General features: G+C 29.6%; 1 protein-coding gene across 2 annotated transcripts in view; it reads right to left on the reverse strand.

Moving 5' to 3' along the window:
* Positions 1-981: 981 nt before the first annotated feature.
* LOC123297010 (laccase-4) overlaps positions 982-23,280 on the reverse strand; it is a 109,343-nt gene continuing 87,044 nt past the window's right edge. Inside the window, exons 2-8 of one of the 2 annotated variants that reach the window (XM_044878762.1) lie at positions 17,503-17,881; positions 12,994-13,757; positions 12,344-12,528; positions 4,476-4,671; positions 3,258-3,470; positions 2,037-2,267; positions 982-1,218 (exon numbers count right to left, since the gene is read on the reverse strand). In XM_044878762.1, the coding sequence (XP_044734697.1) occupies positions 1,070-1,218; positions 2,037-2,267; positions 3,258-3,470; positions 4,476-4,671; positions 12,344-12,528; positions 12,994-13,757; positions 17,503-17,881 (2,117 nt within the window). In that variant the 3' untranslated portion in view covers positions 982-1,069. Of the gene's footprint in view, positions 1,219-2,036; positions 2,268-3,257; positions 3,471-4,475; positions 4,672-7,753; positions 8,456-9,814; positions 10,028-10,112; positions 10,309-12,343; positions 12,529-12,993; positions 13,758-17,502; positions 17,882-23,280 lie in introns of those variants that run through there. The other variant, XM_044878761.1, reaches the window with a different exon arrangement.

Consider the following 23,280-nt stretch of genomic DNA (forward strand, 5'->3'; position numbering starts at 1 on the left):
TTTGAAACTTTTTAATAGGAGAACATGTCATATAGTTTATCCCACTCATATTCTCCTATTACAAATATTAAAATTTGTATTAATAAAATTAAAAAATCGCTCGTTAAGAACAAGATTTCAAATTTTGTAACAGAAGAACATGTTATATATTTTATCCCACTTTTTTTTTTATAACATATTCGCCTATTACAAAATGTTAAAAAAATTCGTATTTTACTTGCTTTTTTCTTTGTACATGCTCTTTATTCTTAAATGAAGTTTTATAAGATTTTGTAATAGGAGAACATGTTAATGCACAAAAAAAAAAATTAATTATGTTAGTCCCACTTTCCTACTTATGTCATTAATCACTCTTCTGGCAGTGGGTGGGAATTAAAACAACATAATTATGTTAGTCCCACTTTCCTACTTATGTCATAAATCAATAAAAAAATGATATTCTCTCACGGCATAATAACTTATTTAATTAAAAAATTTTCCAGGATTATATTGGATACGAACCGAAGTACTTTATAACCGGAGGCGAGTGTGTTAGCCATTACTCTATCTTTGACATATTATACTTATCAATAATGTAATATACATACCTTTTACTAACCTTTTTTTTAATAAACTTGTTTTCTTAAACTTACAAATTATTGATTCCTGATTCCTGAGTTGCATCTTTAAACTGCTGAAATAATATATTTGAAAAAATAAAAATAAATAAAATTCCGTTAATTTAAACAAATGTTTATTTTAAAACAAAAAATACTGTTTCATAATACAATGTAAGTTTTATAAAATTAAAATTAAATTTATTGTCCAAAAGACTAGTTTGATATGAAACAACACGAGTTTTACATTTGTGAAACTTATCCTTAACAAATTTAAATAAATAACAATATTTTAAAATTAGATATTTTAAATCAAAAAATAAACTGTAGGTACTTAACAATTATAAATAAAACTAATTAATTTTATTGCTTGGAAATATTAACAACAGATTTTAAGGGGAGATAGTGTTTTATACAAAATTTTAAATAACTGAAAATTAATTTATTTAAATATTTTAAATTTTAAATTTAAATCAATGTATTTCAATAGGTGGCTTAAAATCTCCACATCGTGGAAAATTAGGAGGAACTGGTGGTAAGTCTCTATGGGTACCAACATGAACAACTAAATTCATCCCTATTACAATATGGAACAAGAAATGACAATGGAATAACCAGTATCCTGTGAAAACAAACAAATAATAAAAGATTAGTAATCAATCTATTCAAGAAATTTTATTTTAAGGTAATTTGTTACTCAAATCACTCAATCTTTTCAGCTGTGAAATCAGTTTTTCACTAGCTATCACTTATGTGCTTCATTCCGGGACCAGGACTCCACATTCTTAAAACCTATTAGAGCTAGGTAAATTTTGATCACAAATTTGAAAAGTATGACCCAAATTAAGTAGGATTACATACTTGGTTTATCAAAATTGGATAAAATTTGGATGTGATAGAGCAAAATTAAATTTTTTGGATTCTGATGACGTCATAAAGTTAAAAAATTCGATTTTTTTGATAACACAGGCAAATTTGATCCGATCTTATTGGAATTTTTATTGAAACCCACTAATTTTGGGTCATTCTTTTCAGCTGTGATATCAGTTTTTCGCTAGCTATCACTTATGTGCTTCATTCCGGGACCAGGACTCCACATTCTTAAAACCTATTACCGCTAGGTTAATTTTGATTACAAATTTGAAAAGTATGACCCAAATTAAGTAAAATTACATACTTGGTTTATCAAAATTGGATAAAATTTGGATGTGATAGAGCAAAATTAAATTTTTTGGATTCTGATGACGTCATAAAGTTAAAAAATTCAATTTTTTTGATAAAATAGGCAAATTTGATGCGATCTTATTGGAAATTTTATTGAAACCCACTAATTTTGGGTCATTCTTTTCAGCTGTGATGTCACTTTTTCGCTAGCTATCACTTATGTGCTTCGTTAAGGATCAGGTTCTGGTAACAAACTACCTCTCTTAAATAACTAACCAGGATTGTCAGCTCTAAATCTGAATACAACATAACCATTGTTTGGTACAGCAATTGTATCTTTCGACGGTGGTTTATTAAACTGTCGGTGTAGTAAACCTCGTCGATCTAAATCCAATGCATGTTTTAAATTAATTTTCTTGATTTCCTTGTCTGGCGATCGTCCAACACCAATTACATTAAATGAATATCCGTGTAAGTGGAATGGATGACTCAAGTTTGGAGATTGTACTAAAAATAAAAATTTATTGTGATTATTATTATTGTATTAATACTAGCCTATATTAAAACAAGGAGGCCTGTGCTTACAGGGGGGGGGGTTGGGTTTTCAAACAGGATAGGGGATAAAATATCTTAAACAAAAGTCATAGTTTAAACCAGGGCTTCTTAAACTTTTGTAATTCACGACCCCATTTATGATTGCGAGTTTCTTGACGACCCCATACAAATATAAAAGAAAAATAAATTAATATTTTTTGATGATTTTTTGATGATTAGGTAACAATATATACATACGAAAATATGTAAGTTTAGAATTCGTTTTGAAACATACAAAAAATTAAAATTAAAAATTGCACAAAAAATTATAAGATTGTATTTATTATAGTTTCAAAAATAAAAGTGGATTCTGACCGTCTTAATTCTCTCGAATATATTCAAGTAGTTGCGTGGTAAGTATTAAATTAAAGTATAAGTTAAAAATTTAATGAGATGGATGTGCCTGTTTTTTATTGCATAACAAATCAAATCTTGGTGGAATGTTTGAAACTGCTGGACGTAAGACCTCTTCAACATTTTTTATCGCTGAACGATATTGGGATTTAATATGTGTTAAAGCTGTTTCTTCAGCATTAATACCTAGAAATTTTGTTGATAATTATTTCTCGGGATTATTTCGGCTTTTAGAGATTGACAAAAATAAATTTATATTTTTTATTAATTCCAATAACATTTCATAATTCATAGTAAATGTTATTCAAGTTATTATAATACTCTTAATAGAAAAGCAGGTACAAACAATCTTTCCGAACTAGAAGATTTTATGATATATTTATCTACGATAATTGTTATTCTATCTTCATAACAATAATTTTACAAGTTAAAAAACATTTTCTGTCAAATTGTATTTTTACCTCTCGCGACCCCAGAATTTTGCTACGCGACCCCAAATGGCGTCGCGACCCATAGTTTAAGAAGCCCTGGTTTAAACAAATAATTTACCTTCATCAACTAAAACAACTTCCACAATTGCATTTAATGGAATATCAACTTTATGAGTACACATACAGTTGGCTCCACAATCTGGTGGTCTGTTATCTCCATTACAGAAGAGTTCCGGATCAAGATCATTAATTTGCGATAAAGGTGGTGATGGTGGGAATGTAAATGAAATTTCATCAACTAAACTGATTACATGATCTCCACCTGGTGCAGCTGAAATTTAAATTTATACGGTAAGTATTGCATACATATTTAAAATTAAATCCATCAGGTCTTCATTTCAAGATCTTAGGACTAGTATTCGTAGAAAAAACAACGATCTATCAATATAAGGTCTTTTTTTCCTGGGATAGAATAATTTAAAATAAATTCTAGTTGAAAAAAAAATACAAGTCTTTTGTTTCAAAAAAAACCCAATTCTTCTTTTTCAAGCAAGTTTAATTTTATTATTCTTTTGAAACTAATAGCATTGCTTTTTTTATCTATGTGCGTTTTAGGCCAAGAATAGGATTGATTTGATAATATGTTATTTTGTTGAATTGAATTGACAGTTATTATGAAAGAAAAAGGGGGTTTCATTGTCCCTTTTTGAAAAAACAATGACATATCTTCAACAAATGTGCCACGTTTTCAAGCGTAATATATGCCAAGAACAGGAATGACTTCTATTTTGGCTAGACTTACCTTAAATCCTTATTATATGAATAATTGACTGTCAATTTTTGTAAAGTTTGTCATTAGATGGCATTTTCTTCATAACAACTTTAAATCCTTGCTTATATTATAAATGCGAAAGTAACTCTGTATGTATGTACGCAATCACACCTAAACTACTGAACGGATTTAAATAAAATTTAGTACAGAGATAGTTAAGAGGTTTTTAGAGGTTGAAAGGAATGTGTTTCAAAAACTTAAAAAGTTCTGCATCGATAAAGCTCAAATTTTGACACGATATACAATCAGCTCAAGGATTGTTTTTATATATTTTTAACCTTTCGAGGTGGAAAGGTGAGGGATTACTAATAATTATTGTGTATATCTTCAACTTTTGCCATATTAGAAATAATGTTTTCTCAAGCAAATAAAGAGCTGAGAATTTAGCTAAGATACCATTAGTCTTATCAAAACATCTAATATCTAAACAACTGACTATCCAATCAAATCTATTTTTCGCACAAAATATTCAATGATTATTTTTAACAATACATGAATAATTACCTAAAAATCGATTATATGTATTTGGTTTGAATAATTCTTCAGGTTTATAAAATAGAAATCTAAATGGCAAAAATATTTTAACATCTGGACGTGCTTGTAACAAAGCTTGATCCACTTTCTTAGCATTTTTCAATTGGCTCACACATATAGCATCATTTCGTGGCTTATTACAAATGGCGTCCAATGGATTCATCACCTAAAGAAATAATATATTATATTAAACAAATATTTTTTTTGTTGAAAAATTTAAAAAAACAAATTGAAAGCATGCAAAAAACATATAATATATAATATTTATATACAAATATTTGCATTTTACTTACAGTAAACTTGAAGCACATATATAAAAGCTTATAGTAGAGATATTTTTTTTCTAAAATTTACTACTTTATATTGCTAGAGAGAAAAATGTACAAAATTACTAATTTAATCTTATAAGTACATTTTAAAACTAAAAAAAAATAGGAAATACTTTAAAGCAAATTATACAATCTCTGAAAAAATATTTTTTATAATGTCCAATGAATAAATATTAAGACAAAAATTATTTATATTTTGAATTATATTACAACAGTAAATGTATAGTCTATGAGATAATAGGGAATATTCATGTATTTTTTTAAATATTTTTAATTCATTGTTTACACCGTTATAACAAAGTAAAAAAATATAAATACTGTTTAAAAATGCTGTAATTAAGTGTAAAAAAATATTTAAAATACATTATAATTTTGAGATATTTAAACGCAGTTTTTTGGCGCTCTCTGTTGATGCCGTATAAGTACGTGATCTGTCTATTGGTGACAGTTCAATGTATAATTTACACTTAAAAAAAATGAATTTACAACACAGAATTTACACTCGTTATTATTAAGTTTTCTAATAAAAAGCCGTAGAATAGTATAATTTGATGAAATACCATATAAAATGTAAGTAATTAATATCATACAGTATGTCAACAAATTTGACAAGCCCGTACTTTGATGTCACGTCCGTATAAAAATTTGAATTTCCGTTTTAGAAATTTTTAAATGCCCTCACTGAATTTGTACTTTTATTAATTAATTTTAAGTAATTAAAAAGATATTAATTACTAAAATAATGATTAAGTTGAAATGTCCAGTCATTAAAGTTACGGAAGAAAAATATTTGAACCAAATTTAAATTTCATGAATATTCCCTATTAGAAAAAAATTAAACTTTGAATATCAGATGTAGGGAAATAAATAGTCACCAGTTTTAATTACGTCTTTTGGAAATATTAGTCCAATATCCAATTACAGATAAATTTAAAGTCAAAAGTTTGTAAGTATGTCCAAAGAGGATTTGTTTTTTTTTTAAGAAAGTCAGTCATTCCTTAAATCGGATAGTATAGTTTAAGGCATAAAAGAAGCACCTATATCTCAAAAAAAAAGCAATGGTTTATATATTTATAAGAAACGTTAAGTGGTATCCTTTAAAAATGTTTAAATTTATTATATGGTACACAAAATATTTATATACAAATTCTTAAGAATATTAAATAAAGAACATTAAAATTATATTTATACCAATTTTTTTAAATACTGTTTTTTTATAAGGGGGTGAAAAAATAATCATGATTCAGAAGTAAATGCATAAGATGTCGCAGTAACTGTTTTATATAAAATTATTTGATAAATATTTGAACCTGTGAAAAAAATCTAACAGCAATATATTTACACCCAAAAAAAAGCAATTGAAAAATTTGAAAATGTTTTGTAAAGTTTAAAAAAAACACAATAAATAACATAAAAAATTTACCAGTATTACGTATCAAGGAAAAAATAAGCACTCGACTAGAAAATGTCGTTAATAGTTAATGTCTGATTTTAAATAAGACAAAAGTACGATTTTTGAAATGATTTGTTCTATTAAAAGTAATAGAAATGAGGAAGAAATAGATTATAGATAAATTATAGAATAATAGATAAGATAAATTATAGAATAATAGATAAGATAAATTATAGAATAATGAAGGAGGTAAAATAGTAGGACTATTATAAAAGATGAAAATACTGGCTGAATGACATCTTTTGTTTCTAATTTTATTCAATTCCATTAAAAGTGTATATTTTTCGAGGTAAATTACAAATAATCTCGACTAGTAAGTAATTCAATTCACCCCGAGTCATAACGAATGTATGTATATATTTCCAAAAAGCGTGGGTTGACAAACCGTGGAATTCTTTTATGAGTGCAAGCAAAAAATTTAATCTAGGAAATATTGTGATTTGGCACATATAATATTTTTGACCGGGTTATGATTGATGAACTTACATCTTAGGTTAGGTTAGGTTAAGTTAGGTTATATTGGCTGTCAACGAGAGACACACTTTGGCCATATGGCTGATCAATTTACACCTTAGGTTAGGTTAGGTTATATTGGCTGTCAACGAGGGACACACTTAGGCCATACCCGTTAACCCAGATTTGTTAACAGTGAAAAATAATAACTTTTAATGTATATCTTCAAAAAAGTAGAGAGAATATAAAATTACTAAACACCCTATACATTTAATTTACAAAAAACATTTAATTAACATAATATGAGAGGTACATATTACAATAATTTATATGCAACCATTGAAAAGCCAAATTTTAATATTATACAAAATAATTCAAAAGAAAAACAAGTCGATTTGCATTTTTATCCATCAGCAATCGAAATTTATCGAAATTAGCATCCAAATTCTGGAATATGTCTTTATTTACAATATAGGAAAACCAAATATATATATTTTTAAAACCCAAAATGATTGCATAGAGTTGGAAAATATTTGGAATATTTTATCTTACAGTCGTATTTTACAGTTAATGTACATGATTAATATTTAAGGTATTCTCAAAAGTAAATGTTTAAAAAAATCAGTGGTTATTGATTTTGGAAAAAAATAACATAACCTTAAAATTAAATACTAATTCATGGAGGTTAGAGAGAAGGAGAACGATCGCTAAGTAGTATCTGTGAAGTTAGCTGTTTATGAGTATAAGTAGATGAAATTACTTGCATAATGTACAAAAACAACAGCCCGCTTTTATTGAGATAACTTAGCGATCGCAGCGCCTCACTTATTTTGTCCGTATTTCTGGGACATCATTTCCTACAGCGATCGTTCTCCTTCTTTCTAATCTCCATGACTAATTTGATGTAATTTTTAATAGAATACCTTAAATATACATCTTGCGTATAATACTATATTTGAAATAAGAAAAATAGAAAAGAAAAAAAAAAATTTAAAATCATATAAAACATAAAAAAAAATAATACAAAACATAAAAAATTAATATAAAACATTAAAAAAAATCAGACATTTCGCATTCATACGATGTTGAGGAGAGCACCAATTAAAAACATAGCAACTATCAAAAAATAAAAAACGTTTTACAAATAAATACACAAAAAATATAAAAAAAGTTACGTCTTTTCCTGTAAATTCATCCAATTTCTATCTCTTGATTGTAACAGTTTTAAGTTAACGATGGTAACAAAAAAAAATTTATTAATACTTAAAAAAACTAACTTAAAACTGAAACAAAGAAAATTACATTTAATACAAATATTTAATATCTAGGAATCATCTAATTAAGTGGAATAGGTGGTAAATGATCTCCACATGTTGGGAAACCTGGTGGTATTGGTGGTAAATCGGCGTGTGTTCCCACTTGTAATACAAGATTCATACCAATTACAATGTGGAACAAAAAGTGACAGTGGAATAACCAAAAACCGGGATTTTCAGCACGGAATCTTAATACAACGTAACCATTGTTTGGTACAGCGATTGTATCTTTAGCTGGTGGTAAATTGTATTGTCTGTGTAAAAGACCTCTACGATCTAAATCTAAGGCGTGTTTTAAATTGATCTTTTTCACGTTTGTATCGGGTGATCGACCAACACCAATCACGTTAAATGCTTGACCATGCAAATGGAATGGATGACTTAAATTTGGTTGTTGTACTAAAAAAAGAAATTCAATATTTCGTTATTTTAATTTTTAACAAAATGGGCTGTTAATATATATAATTTTGTTCCATTTGTACTTCGAAAACTAGAAAAACTACTACTGCAGTTTTGGGTAGGATGGACAGTTTTCTATCCTAACACAGAAATAATACTTGTTTTTTAGTTTTCTTTCTAAACAATGTCTTCTTTTAATTTTATATACTTTTCCTACTATGTTCTACCTGTGTAAATAGTAATTGGCTAATGAAATTCCTTGGTAAAATAGACATTTGAAAATGTGATAGCCTTCGAATTCGTTAAATTCGAAAAATTAGAGACTATGAAACAACAACAAAAGTAGCTGGGAGTCAGATATGCTGCATACGGTGGTGATAAATCAATTTAAACTCCAATTCGTGGGTTTTTGTTAATGCATCTTTGGTTTTGAAGGTGCAACTGTGGCATCAACACGTACGTAGAGCTTTCTATGCTTAAATCTTCAATCATTATATGAGAAAACAAGTTCTTTCGTGATCTCTTCTGCCTTTTCTATTTCTAGAGCATTTGGTGAACTTTTTCGATGTGATCCTCGTTAGCTGCAATTTTACGTTGTTTCGAAGATCGAATATTCGACATTATCAACTAAGATGGTTCGTTATCAACAATGACACACTAACATTGACTGATACAAACGGCTGTGAAACAGGAACTGATTGTCGAACATTGGTAGAATTTTCAAAAGAACCTCTGAATAAATAAAGTATCTTGGAATTTTAATGGTTATAGGGGACCGTAAATTTAACTTCAGTTTTCTCGTAGATTCCAACAGATATGTCCGTGAATTTTCGAGGTGTAGCCTATTATCCCTAGATTGGAATTTGCAAGGAGCAAGAAGAAAAAGAAGACCCGAGAAACATGAAGAAGGACAATTGAGAGAGAACGAAGGAAGTGAACAAGACTTGGGGCGAGCTGAAGGCTCTTGGTGGAGACAGGGACGGGTTGAGAGCTCTTCTGGATGCCTTATGCTCCCACAGGAGATAAAGGAAATCCTACAGGGATGCACCCACAAGAGATAAACGAAACTCTTTGCAAGGAGTAAAAGAGAATACACGAGTTAAGCAGTTTAATGAAGAAATCTAACGTTTTGAGAAAAGTTTAATGGTTACTGAGATTTTGACAATGGGGAATTCCATCGAGCTCAATACTAGTATATAGAATATAGCAAGTTTAATTCTTCACTTACGTTGGACACTATTTGATCGAATTCGCATAGTTTACTACTGTTCTAATTATGTTTTGTTCTGATAACTGTTATTAACAGAGTATCCTAGTTTTAGAAATACAAAGGACAAGAAAAGTTTCTTATATTTTTACCTTCGTCAACGAGAACAATTTCAACAATCGCATTTAATGGAATATCAACTTTATGAGTACACATACAATTTACTCCACAATCTGCAGGTCGATTATCACCATTACAAAATTGTTCTGGATCAATATCATCATACTGTGAAATCATAGGCGATGGTGGTGACAAATAAGAGATTTCATCAATTAAACTAATAACATGATCACCATTTGGAGCAACTAAAAACAATTTTTGACCATCAAATAAATAAAATTGATATCATCAAGTTGCATGCACATTATTTTATATAAAATAAATTCAAACCTAAATGACGATTGTATGTATTTGGTGCAAATAAATCTTCTGGTGTATAAACATGGAAACGGAATGGTAAAAATATTTTCACATGTGGTTGTTCTTGTAGAATGCCTTCATCAACAGCACGTGCATTCTTTAATTGACTCACACATACTGCATCATTACGTTCTTCATTACATCTTGCATCTAATGGATTTAATACCTGGTGGATATCCGCAAAATATTTATGATCAAAATCAATCAAAATTTTGAGTTTGTTATTTGTTATTATTTTTCAATATGTTACTTAAATGGACCAAAATGGATTATTTGATGAATTTTATTAGATGATATGAGTTCACTTACCAATCATAATTTAAATATTTTTTTATTTATTGCTGTAATCGAAACTTACAGTAAATTTTTATTAGTTTCCAACACCGGGAATATAACTACTTAATAAGCAACTTATTTCAATATTTCAGAATATACAGTATGTACAAAAAAAAGTATCTTGTCTATTTTATAAGGCATCTTATAGTATAAATAATACTAAATAAATTATATCTAACTTTTTATACTTTTTATACACATTGTAATAACTTTTGTACAACTCAAACACACAGGAAGAAGCTATCAACAACATAAAAAAATGAAAGGTTTATAGATTTTGAACAAGATAATTTTGATTATGAATAAACAAAATATGTGCAGTGTTTTTTGGAAGATCAAATAATTATAATAAATGGATTTATTACAGTTTGAAATAAAATTTGTAAATATGTGTTTTATTACAAAGTTTCAATGTTTGTTTTCTAATGTTTATATATATAATTCTTCTGGACGTCTGTATATTAATGAACTCCTCATAAACAGCTGGACCGATTTTGATGAAATTTTGTGTGTGTGTATTCAAGTGGATTCGAGAGTGGTTTAGATTTATAATTCAGTCCTCTGAGCAAAAACAATAAAGTCACTTTCAATTGAATATCAATACTTAAAGAAGGAGAGAAGCCCTTACAGTATTGATAAGCCCTTTTGTCAGTTTAGATACTGAAATTGAAAGGTTTTGGACGTGGAAGAATTATTTTATAGTTGAGTTAATTTTTATGTCTGACCGTTTGATTTGGGCTTTATTGTTACTGAATCTTCAAGACAATCAGCAAGTTTCAGAAAATATTGGGAGGGTAAAAATAGTATATTACACTTCTATAGGGAGCAAAAGTAAAGAATGTCTCAGATCTCGTGATTCTCATAATGAAGTTGAAATCTGAGACATTCTTTACTTGCTCCCGTGGTGATTATACTATTTTTCTGCTCGACAGAGGCAGAAAGCGGCAACTTAGTTTATCACAACGGTATGAAAGTTGACACTTTCCGTCCGGTGGGGAGAAAAATTTTGTTAACAAAGGGAACGGCGAGAGTTGAGTGTTATTAATCGTAGGGAAAAACGTGAAGATATTATACATGAAACCCTATGTTGCAAATATGTATTGCCGTTGAACTATTGTAGGCGTGAGGGGGGGGGTATCTCCACTAGAATTCTAGGGAGACAAAAAGTGCCTTGCCTTCCATACAAGATATAACAATCAAATTACGCGAGCGAGTAAGATTCTTCAAGTTTTAAGCATTACAATCATATCAAAATTAAGAACTTTCTCAGTCTCATTATTTAATAATTAAAATAAAACTGCGCATTAAAATGAAAAACCGATACATACTCAGTCAAAAATAAGTCATTCTAAGTGTTATTACTATAACATTACATATGATTCACATATAATGCCATAGTTATAACGCTTAGAATGGTAAAACACGTTAATTTTTAAAACACGTTAAAGAGTGAATTCATATCTATTTTTTATAGGGTTTATGAGAAATATGTTTTTTTGGTAAAAACAGACTTAATTTTTCATAAACTTTACAGAGAATCGATAGGAATTCTTCATAAAACATGTATAAAAGGGTGATTAATTGATAAATAACATTGTAAATATTTGGTTTCATTTTTTGATGGTATCGAAATATCTTAAGGTTAACATTCTTTTGTAATAAAACACATTCGAATAAAAGTGATGAAATGAAAAATATACAATTAGCAAGCAAGTATAGAACATGGACGGCTATAGAAGAAGCCTTGTATATGCTGTAGTGATGATATGACGTGTTGATTGATATATTTATGATTATTTATTATAATATGAATTTAAGTGAGTGAAAGCGTTGTCATTAAACATTAATATAAATAACAAACATACCACTCCTTGTGGGAGACCAAAATCGTATTGTGGTGCTGCTGTATCTGGTTGATATGGCCCACGGGCGTAACGTAATACAGCTAATTGTTGTGCACGTTTTACACCACATTCACCTAAACCTCGTAATTGAATCCAATATGCTCCCACAGGTTGATCCGCATTTATTACAAAATCGTAACGTTCACCTGGTTCACACATATTTCAATTAAATTTTTATTTTAAGTAATTCAAAAAAATGTAATTTTAGTTTAAAGAAACTAATAACGTTAAAATATGCGAGATACGTCCCTGGACTTATTCTTTAATCGTATCATTTTAATAGCCCCTTTTTAGTTCTTTTTTAATTTTTCTTGATAACTCTGCATTTTAGGGCACGAATTCTTCGAACACAAGTTGTAAAACATACATTTTCCTACCGATTTGTACAATTTAATTGTTCTTAATATATCGTATTTTCGAAAACAATCGATAATGAATGCGTAAATTCAGAGATGGTGAAAAAGGTAAAAATTAGTCGTGCGAAAGTATCCCCACAATTATAGGAAATGAGTGTCTCCTCATTTAAGATATGAGGTGAGGCTCGTAGAGTTGCAAGGGGCCTATGAAGTAAAATTTAAAAGAAAATATTTGTAAAATAAAGTGAAACATACCAGAGAATGAAATAATTGTGTTAACATCAACAGGATGAACTGGTTCACCATCAGTAGCGATAACGGTTAAAGTATGCCCTTGGAATGTTAATTGTGCTGGACAAACAGAACCGAATGAATTGATCATACGGAATCGATAACGTCTACCCGGTGTCATTGTAAATATTTCTAAAGGTGTGTTTGTCATAAAACCAGTATTTGGATCTCTAAATTGTCCTTTTCCATTGATCAACAAACTTTCTGGATCTTGACCAGTATTAACAGCTAAACGTCCTGGGAAACGTTCAGCAGCATCTTCATGGAACCAATCGGTTAACATCATAACATGTGTAGTTAAATCGTAATCGTATAAGTGACTATTTGGATCTTTTGATGGTGCTTGTCGTACAACAATACTTCCATGTAAACCATCCATTTTTTGTAAACCAGTATGGGCATGCCAGAAATGTGTACCCGCATTACTTGCGGTCCATTGATATCTGAATGTGTTACCTTGTTGAATTGGACATTGTGTTACATATGGTACACCATCGTAATATTGTGAACCACGTTGCCATACACCATGCCAATGGATTGTTACTTCCATACCTTCCATATGATTCTCAACATCGATAACAACTTTATCGTTTTCACATACTTGTATACTTGGACCTGGTATCATACGATTTGCTGTTAATATACCACGTTCAACACCGTCAGCTAATACACATTGACAATGACTCCATACCGTGTTTGTTGCATTTGGTGTGCACACTTGGCAAGCTCTGTAAAAAATATAAAAAAATTTTTTTTATCTCCAATTTCGATAAAACTCAGTATATAAGGTAATTTTGACACAAAAAGTACAAAAATCGGGTGCATTTGATGGCTGGTCGAATAGTTTTTGAGATACGGACTAAAATCAATCCAAACATTGCGATATCTCAGAAACTCTACCCACCCGCTTCGCTGGGCAGTTGCATTTTTAAATATAAAGACTTTTTTTTTTATGGAATACTTTAATCATCATTATTTTTTAATCAATGATTTGGAATTTCAAATCACATTCTTATATTTGAATTGAATTTCAGTTATTTCAATTTATTTATTTTATGCAGTAATGTAACAGTAATGTTAATTTTAGAATATTTAAACATTGCGGGTGTAACCGTAGAATGCCATTTTAACAACTTTCTATTATTAATACCTATAAAAATTTTTGATTACAACCACCTTTCAATTACCCTAAATGAATTCTTCGATTGGCAATTGATGACAACTCAGAGTTCCACCTTACTTAGGACTTTGCAAGGATATTCTACCAAAACATGAAAGGCAGTATCACCTGGATTGTCATAGTAGCTCTATTCTCCACCAGTTGAAGTCTTTTTAGTAGGTTTTAGTTAGGTTGACTCTGCGGTGTAACCAGCTATTTTTAGCTTGTCTTGCCTACACAGTTGTTCAGGATGAAGAAGCATCGTCTTCTATCATACTTCTTAGTTATGATTCCGATTCCCCACACAGAAATGTCACTCTTTTTTAGACAAGTTAGCCGATCTCTTGAAAGACTTTTTAAACTGTTTAGTTCCAAAATTTCATTGAACTTGAGTTTAGATACTTTCATCTTCGTCTTCTAAAATTTACCGACACTCTAAACAATTTTCGAACTATTTTATTCAAAGTACTTTCTCAAAAAAATAAGAGTGAGAAAGCAGAAAAAAAAATCAAACAAACATTTTATCCGGCAGACAATGGGAATGACTTTGTATAATGACTTATTTAAATATTTAAAAGTGATAATTGAGTTACCATTCAAAGATCTAATAATAGAGTTTCAGTCACACATCAATGGATAATAGTTGTGAATATAAAAAGAAATTTAAAATGCATTCGCTGTACTTGTTTGTAATTTTTAATAGATACATGTAAATAATCAGCATAATAAAGAACAATGAATTTTACTCGGATATTGCGTATGAATTGTTAGGGTCCGAAGAAAAAAAGTATGAATTACTATCTTTAACCAAATGTATATGAACCTTAATATCTAATTGCAGTTTTCTAAGAAAATAGGCTGAAGGTTAAATGCAAGAAATTTAATTTGGCTAGCATAAAGTTTAATTGTTGATATACAAATGATCTGTATAAAAATCTGTATAAAATAAGGGATTTTTTTTATTATTAGCTTCGTATCATTTGTCGATATTAGAGTCATCGTAGAATTACTCACAGGACATGATAACCTGAACAAGTTCCAACATCAGATCGGAAAAAGACAATCTCCCGCGTGTGACAGATGCGGAAATTCAGAAGAAACATCGATCCATTTTCTCTGTTACTGCCCGGCGCTCACACAGCAGCGAAGGAAATGGTTTGGTCCGGCCATAGTCGAACCAGAAGAAATTAGGAAACTCAGCGCTAGGCAGATCCTAGGTTTCAGTACATCAGTTGGTTATAATAGCCACTGAAAAGCGTAGCGGGGATAGAGTACAAGGGTCTATATTTGGCTAAGTGCTCTGAACCATTGCTTCGAGGCCCGATGCTCGAGCATGGCCCGCTAACCTCTATACTCATACTCATACTCATCATTGGTCGATAGATTTGAACTGTTTTTTTCTCAGGCTCCGAATAATTTTAGCTGTGAGACGAACTTCTGCCCGAAGTTGCAGAAGTTTTGATCCTTTAGATTGCGAGATAATCAGCTGCAAAGTTCGTGATTTCCAGGGTTAAATCGTGTAACACTCACGGTCCTCTTAACTATTTTTACGATATTAAAAAATTGATAGAATTGAAAAAAAAAAGTAGGAGAGTTGAAAGGAATGTAAAAAAAAGATCATCACGTTGTTTTGTTTTTGAGACATTAATTTTGACGTAAATTGTCAAAATTTGGAACTTATTCGAAATTTTTGAAATTGTGGGATTTAATAGTAAGCCCTATTATTAGTTTGTGAAATTCGTTAAATTCTGTTGAAAGAGAGTGAGTTTTACCATTGTTTTAGCAAAGAAACTGCAAATACTCTGCTATAAGTACCCTTACCCCATCGCAGGATTTCTTATTCCTCGTACCTATCTATAACAGTTTTAATTGGCTTCCATTCGACTAATAGGACATTTATTATCTTCCATTTCCCGAAATGTAGGGTAATCGAAGCGAAAGACACAATTAAGAACTTGTAATTTACGCCAAAGGATACTTAGGTTAGGTATTTTTATGATTTTCTGGTAACCAGATAAGTAGAGCTTACGTTCATAATTAATAAAAATTTAAACTAAAAAATTATGAAACTTATAAACAATATTCTTTAGTAGGCTCTCATTTCCGTGCGCTCCCCTACATTGCGGTTATTAGATCTACAGCATTTAATGAATCACTGTTGGTATCGTGGCTAATTTCCAAAAACTTTCCATAAGAAAGAATTATAGAAAGTACAGTGACTAACATCTGTGCTAATCTAAGAATCCTTATGTAAATACGATTTTTTGCAATTTTCAGGATGTAGAACGAAGTTAGAAATAGAAATTCTGCTGACGGATACCGATTTTATTTCTTCCTACGAATCTCCAACGATACGGTTAAAATAGTTTAAATACACTAACGTATGTTATATTATATGCATTCTGTGATTTTAGATTGATGTATGCGAAGTAAATTTTTATTATTATAATAAGTGATATTAATATATATCATGATTTTATGTTAAGAATTTAACAAGTGTATTTGTTATGTGTATGATGTACCTATCTATTTATGGATAGAAATTTTATTGAAGACAATTCAATATTAGATTTTGTATTTTAATTCTTTTAAATGGGAAAAATTAATCTTCCGTCAGTTGCGAAGAATTAGGGAAGTCCATTAAAGACTGGGAATAGCAATATCCTCCAGTTGCAAAGCATTAGGCAAGTCAATTCATCAAAAACAGAACCTGAAAAACAAGTAGATCGTAGACGAAACATGCAAGAATAACCCAGGGAAAGTAACGTAGAAATATTGCAAGAATATCCCAGGAAAAGTAACGGAGAAAGAGTCCACATAAATAAGGAATTTGGCTTGAAGAATGAAGAATGTGTAAAGACTTGTCTTAATATATGATTGATGAACTGTGATAAAACAAATAAAAAACAAAAATATAGGTGAGAATGATAAGCCTTTACATGTAACGACAATTAGAGCCTCCTATTCATTTTGCAAAATAAGGCACCTCGTAATGGCTCTGGAGTTCAAAAAATTTCAGGACAAGACCTCGTACATAAAAGTAAGCAAATCTTAACCAAAGCTAGCTGCTATTTTTAAATTCTACGGCTATTTAGATATTCAAAATATTGAAAAAGTACAAGAAATTTGGTAAAAATAATGTTCTTAACAACTTTTGCCCCAATAATTTTTCATAATGGTTATGTTTATTTATATATTTTTTAATCAGAAGAGAAACTTATTTGAAATGTTCTAGGGACATCCTATCAGTTAAAATTTTCTTGGGCTTAATGCTATATTAATTATCAGATAAAATAAAAAAAAAATATACTTACGCTCCTAATACTGTGTAATATTCTAATGTGAAATGATAATAACATATTCTTGGTGGTTCGCCTTCGCGACATGCCCGAGCACATTCATCGGGTGCTGACAATGATGGATTTCTTCGTAACTCAGCTGTTGCACTAGTACGGAAATCTAAATGTCTAAATGGTGAGTTCGTATTTGGTGATACTGATGCACGTATTGGTCCACGTATTGAGGCTGGACCTACTGTGGGACCACTACTACGTGATCCACCACCACCGCCTAATGACGGATGAGTTTGTAAAATACCATGTGTTGCGGAGAAAAAGTCTGATGAATCGTCAATATCTGCACCATTTACATTAGCTGTCCACCATGACGCTGCCGTTGATTGATCTGTAACACCTGGAAATAAAAATAAAAAGTTAGTAAAATTTGTTGAGTGCTTTTGAGGTTGCAGGGAGATATGGGAGTAGTTTGTTCAGTTATTATAGAAGTAGAAAATTCTGAGTAGCTGGCAACTTGATGCAAGTATTATTTCGTTAAAATAAATTTGGAACATACTGTAACATAATCTACTAGCTATGTTGTTGGAAAATAGTTCAAATTTGTCTTTTGAAAACGTTATGTTATTTTTCTAGCCTGCTTTTCTGTACATTGCGAGATCTTTCTTATTCCTTTATCAATTTCTATGATTTACCCCTCATTTTAAAGCTTATAGTACGCGCATAGACTCACGGTCTAAAACTGTACCACTTGGGAAAGAATAGGCTAGAAAAATAATATTAAGATTTAATTTTGTTCAGTATGTAATATGTATATCATATCTGTGATAATATTGCCTATCAATAATAGCAATGTAAATTACTGTTGACATTTACCATTTATATCATTTCTGTAGTCTATTTTTAGCTACGGATACCGTACTGCGGTATTCCGCACGGGTCGATCCAGTTTTGTATATTATTGAATTCAATTTTTGGTGGAACTTCAAAGTCTTTAAAATTTGCCGAGAAAAACAGTTTTATAAGCAAATACAAAATAGAAAATTGAATTTCCTGGTTGGGGAAATTTTTTTACTATTATTTAAATTGGTCCAATTTGTATTTCTATTAGTATTTTTAATGAATTCGAATTTACTATAATCATAGCAAGTTTATTTCTATTTTTGATGAATTCGTAATAGAAATACCGCACCTTATAATATATGCAAACATTTTTTATTAAAATTTAGAGTGAATTTCGTACTTTGTAGGATAGTGTACCGACTTTAAATATAAAGTGAGAAATGGAATGCAAATAATTATTGGTTAATATTAAATGTTATAATTTATTAAGGTTCATGTTATTATTATTTTATGATTATGATTATGATTATGATTGTGTTATTAAAGTGTGTGGCATTATTAATTTCGTAACTACTCCGAGGAAAATATACCTTTTAGATTTTACTTCAATTATATGTACAAACAGTGAAAGTATATCATAAAATTCATTTGTAATAAATGTATATATAATTCAGTTCAGGGTATCTCAAAACAAAATATTATATCCTCTAGAATTCGACAAATATTTTCTTAGGTCGTTTGTGTTAATATCCCCGGACAAAATATCCCCCCGACAATATTTTCCCGGACAACATATCTTTTTACGAAACATTACCAGGACAAAATCTCTATACAAATATTACCGTAAAATAGAAAATCTTTAAAATTAACCGCTGAAAATGAAACAAACAGTAAACAATATTCCAAAAAGTCAAAAAAATCCGTATAGCCGTGATAATCCGACCCACTTAAAGGCATAGCTAACCCGTGGATTAGTGTGTGAATGCAATCACAGGGTTAACCAAAAAGCCAAAAACCCCGAAAATCAGTGCTTACTCGATCCTATTAAAGTCATGACCTGTCAACTTGAGGATCAGTGAATGGACGTAATCATATGGCAAACAAAAATACCAAAAAACTCGCAGAGTCGTCCTAATTCGACGCCATTAAAGACATGGTCAACCAGTTTATACAACCAGGACTTTTAGTTTGAAGATATTTTGTTTGGGAAGTATTTTTTTGCGGATATATTTTATCAAGAGATATTTATCTTGGAATGTTTGGCCATGATTAGTTAATTCGCTTAGTTGATGCAACATCTACGTTACCGGATTTTTAATGTAATAAATTAGTAATTGATAGCCTTTCAATTAAACAAAGTACTACATAAAAGAACTCGATATAAAATTAATGTCTGATAGATAATAATTGATTCAGTGTTATTTAATAGTTAATACTTCTACTAATAATTATTATAATTGCTAATTTATAAATACTTTTAATTGCACCTTTTCATTTAATAGACTTCATGCCAATTTGTACATTTAAGTCTTTTATATCCAATCATAAACATAAGTAATTTTCATAACTTCTTGAAATATCTCCCGCTGTTACAAAAAATATCCGCTTTCTAAGATTTATTACTGCCCTAAGGCAGTACCTAATACATCTAAGGCATTTACAATAAAAGTTTTTGCTATTTTTGGTCTAAAATTCACACTTACGGAGATATATTTCTTTTGACGTTTCTACTTTTTAATGTATTAAATAATATTCCATAAATCGTTTTTACTTAATAGCAATAATGTAAACAATATGTAGCCAATGACATATATATTAGACAAGACATGGGAACTCACTGGCAGTCTTCTCTCTCATTCATCATATCGCAAGTTTTGGACCCCGACGTTCTCTAGTTGTATAAAATCTTTGGTATTTTATGAATTATCATAACTGATGACGTTATGATTCATGGCATACGATTCTGAAGTGTTTTAATGTCACAATTTTTTTAAGCGAATATATTTATTGCAAAACACTTTTAAATGTAAATATTTTTTTTGATTCCTACAATCGATTTGATGTTTTTTTGAGTGCATTATGGACAAGAGTGACGAATTTCTCTAATATCTGTATTAATATGTCGATAGGTCACCTTGATAACTAAATAGGTTAATGGAAAATGTGAAATGCTGCGTCATGTCAAGACAGATAATTTAGCACGTCATGTTAATCATTAATCACTTTTTTATCAGATATTAAGCAGTATTTATTAAGTGAAATAAAATACCCTTTATACTTATAATACAGTCGTAATACATCAATAATCTGATTAACCCAATAACACTTTTAATGTGTTATTATAATGTAATTTAAATATAATTATTTAACAATTTTTTTTTTCAAAAACATTTTGTAAATAAAATAAAAATTTTAATAATACATTAAATAATTTACATGTAATGTTATATAGACTAACTATATTTATTTAAATAATCAACTTTCATTTAAATTAATGTTTATATTATTTAAATATTTAAACTGACAAAATGTCAAACTTATATTGTCAATTTTGTGTTTTATTTATTTTATTTTATTTTTATTTTTTTTAAAAATATTATTTAATAGTTTTACAGGTATTGCATTTATTATACAAACTGTCTATTTATCAATCAATGTCGGAACAAAATATAAAAAAAAAATTTAAGTATTTTTATAAGATAATCAATTAAATAATTATGTAATCTTTTTTGTGTAAATTATTATACTGATGTGGGTGGTCAATTTTATTGATATTTATACAGACTGGTATTAAATATCAATTTTTATAAACAAATATTGATATATTTTTGATGGCTATAATATATTCATGTATTTTAATTTTTATGGTTTTAATTGAACTTTAGTTGGCACTTTTTATATTATAATAGCTCGACCCTCGCAGAATTCCGCAGTGCGTTAACCGTGGCTAAAACAGCCTAGATAAATTTTCTTTCGTTTTATTTATAGGCAATTTTATTACAGATATGATATCCAAATTACATAATGAACTACAGGAATCAGAAGTTACCATAGATCAGAATCATTTAGTAAATAGTTAATTGTACAGCTTTAATTATTATTACATAGATGTGGTTTTTTCAATTGAAAAAAGTAGCTATATTCATAGCATGCTGCTCACGCGAAACCATAAGTTTTTACTTCAAAAATTGGTTTGAAGGTAGACCAAGAAGGAGATAGTTTGATGATAGGTGGATAGCTTTGCATGAACTTCAAGAAATGAACTTCAATTCTGTTCAAGAAATGAATAGTGATTATCCTTATAAGCGAATTATTTTTTTATTTAAACAGCTATACATGCTTTGTAATAAAATATTTATATATAGCTGATTATCTTAAGTATATTTATTTGTAATAAGCGATCATGCGTAACAAATGATACTTGAACCGTAATAATATTGTTTGATTTTATTTTACTAATGGTATGCACATCGATACGTATATGTCGCAGCCAATTGGCTTAATTAGCTGTTCAATTAACAGCCTAGCCATTTTACTAAAAGTTCACATAGCGACCTGAATATATTCAGTCATTCAATCAAACAGCTAGGCAAATGATTTGGATCGATAGCGTTTAACTATTTGCCAAACCTAGTCATTTATGTATGAAATATATTCGAAACTAAGTTGAACAGTCGTAAATAGTGTTTCGGTAATGTACCCAAAGTGGATTGCGGGCTCTGGAAAAATATTCAAGGGAAAACTGTTGATATAAAAAATGACGTTCAAAAAGTTGGAAATAAGTATGGCACTATTAAAAACTGGTATTCTCAGCAAGATTTGCAGTAGGTACTAAGATAAAAACTATGGCGACGAAATTTCAGATAGTCCAATTTCTTTGAAAGAGTTCATAAAGTTCTTTGCAGATTTAAATATGTATCACAATATATATTATAGTTAACAATGTCTAAAGCCAGGATATCATTCAGGCCACTAGTTTAACGGCACCGTATAGTAAGAAGGATAGGTTGCTAATCTAACGGATATTTAAGCTATTTGGCTGGGACATATATATGAGAGAAGCATTGGGCGGTAACCCAACAATTTACTGATTTTAAAGTGTAGATAGTGAATACTTCTAGTGCATATTAAACGTATAAATAATAATGAATATATATTATTTTTATTTGTATATAAAATCAGAACTATGTTATATTAAGATTGATGCTTTTACAAGATCAATGCCTTTATAAGGATCATATATTTATTATATTAAAGATATATTATACTGTGTTATAATGTATAATGAACTCAGTCAGTGTGTAACTCAAGTATTTTATAATCTTTAAGGCAAAATGTACCATAGGGGATGTTAAGGCATATTTGATTTTTTGGGAGGATTCATAGAATAAGTAGAAATGTCCTACATTCGAAAATTAGTTCATTACACAGCGTGTCATATTTGAGATGAAGACACCCTCATATTTTCATTATTTTCAGAAATATCGATTTGAAATTTTGCAGTCATTGATGGGTCACAGTCTATGTATGTGTGTTTCTTTGTGGCACACTAGAGGTCAAACGCGTGGGTTGATTTGATTTTGATGATTCTTGCGTCAATCGATTTGTCTTAATCTTGAGGCAGTATTAAAAATTCTATATGGCGACCACCAGCCGCCATATTGTGAAAAATAAAAAGATGAAAGCCGGCGAACTATGTTAAGTGGAGTATCATTGAATATCTAACGAGTCTGGTCGCAAGAAGACCACAATAGACCAAACACACATGTATAGACTGAAAATGTAAGTCGATGAACTATGTTAAGTGGAGAAAAAAACAAGTCCAGTAGTTTACATAGCGACTTTAACAATCGGAACCTATATTTGGGTAGATTTGAGCCGGTCTAAATTTTAATGGGTCCCGCTATGTAAGCTGCTGGACTTGTTTTATTTAACGCAGTCGGTTTTCTTAATATT

The sequence above is a fragment of the Chrysoperla carnea genome, chromosome 3 (genome assembly GCF_905475395.1).
Source record: "Chrysoperla carnea chromosome 3, inChrCarn1.1, whole genome shotgun sequence".
NCBI classification, from domain to species: Eukaryota; Metazoa; Arthropoda; class Insecta; order Neuroptera; family Chrysopidae; genus Chrysoperla; species Chrysoperla carnea.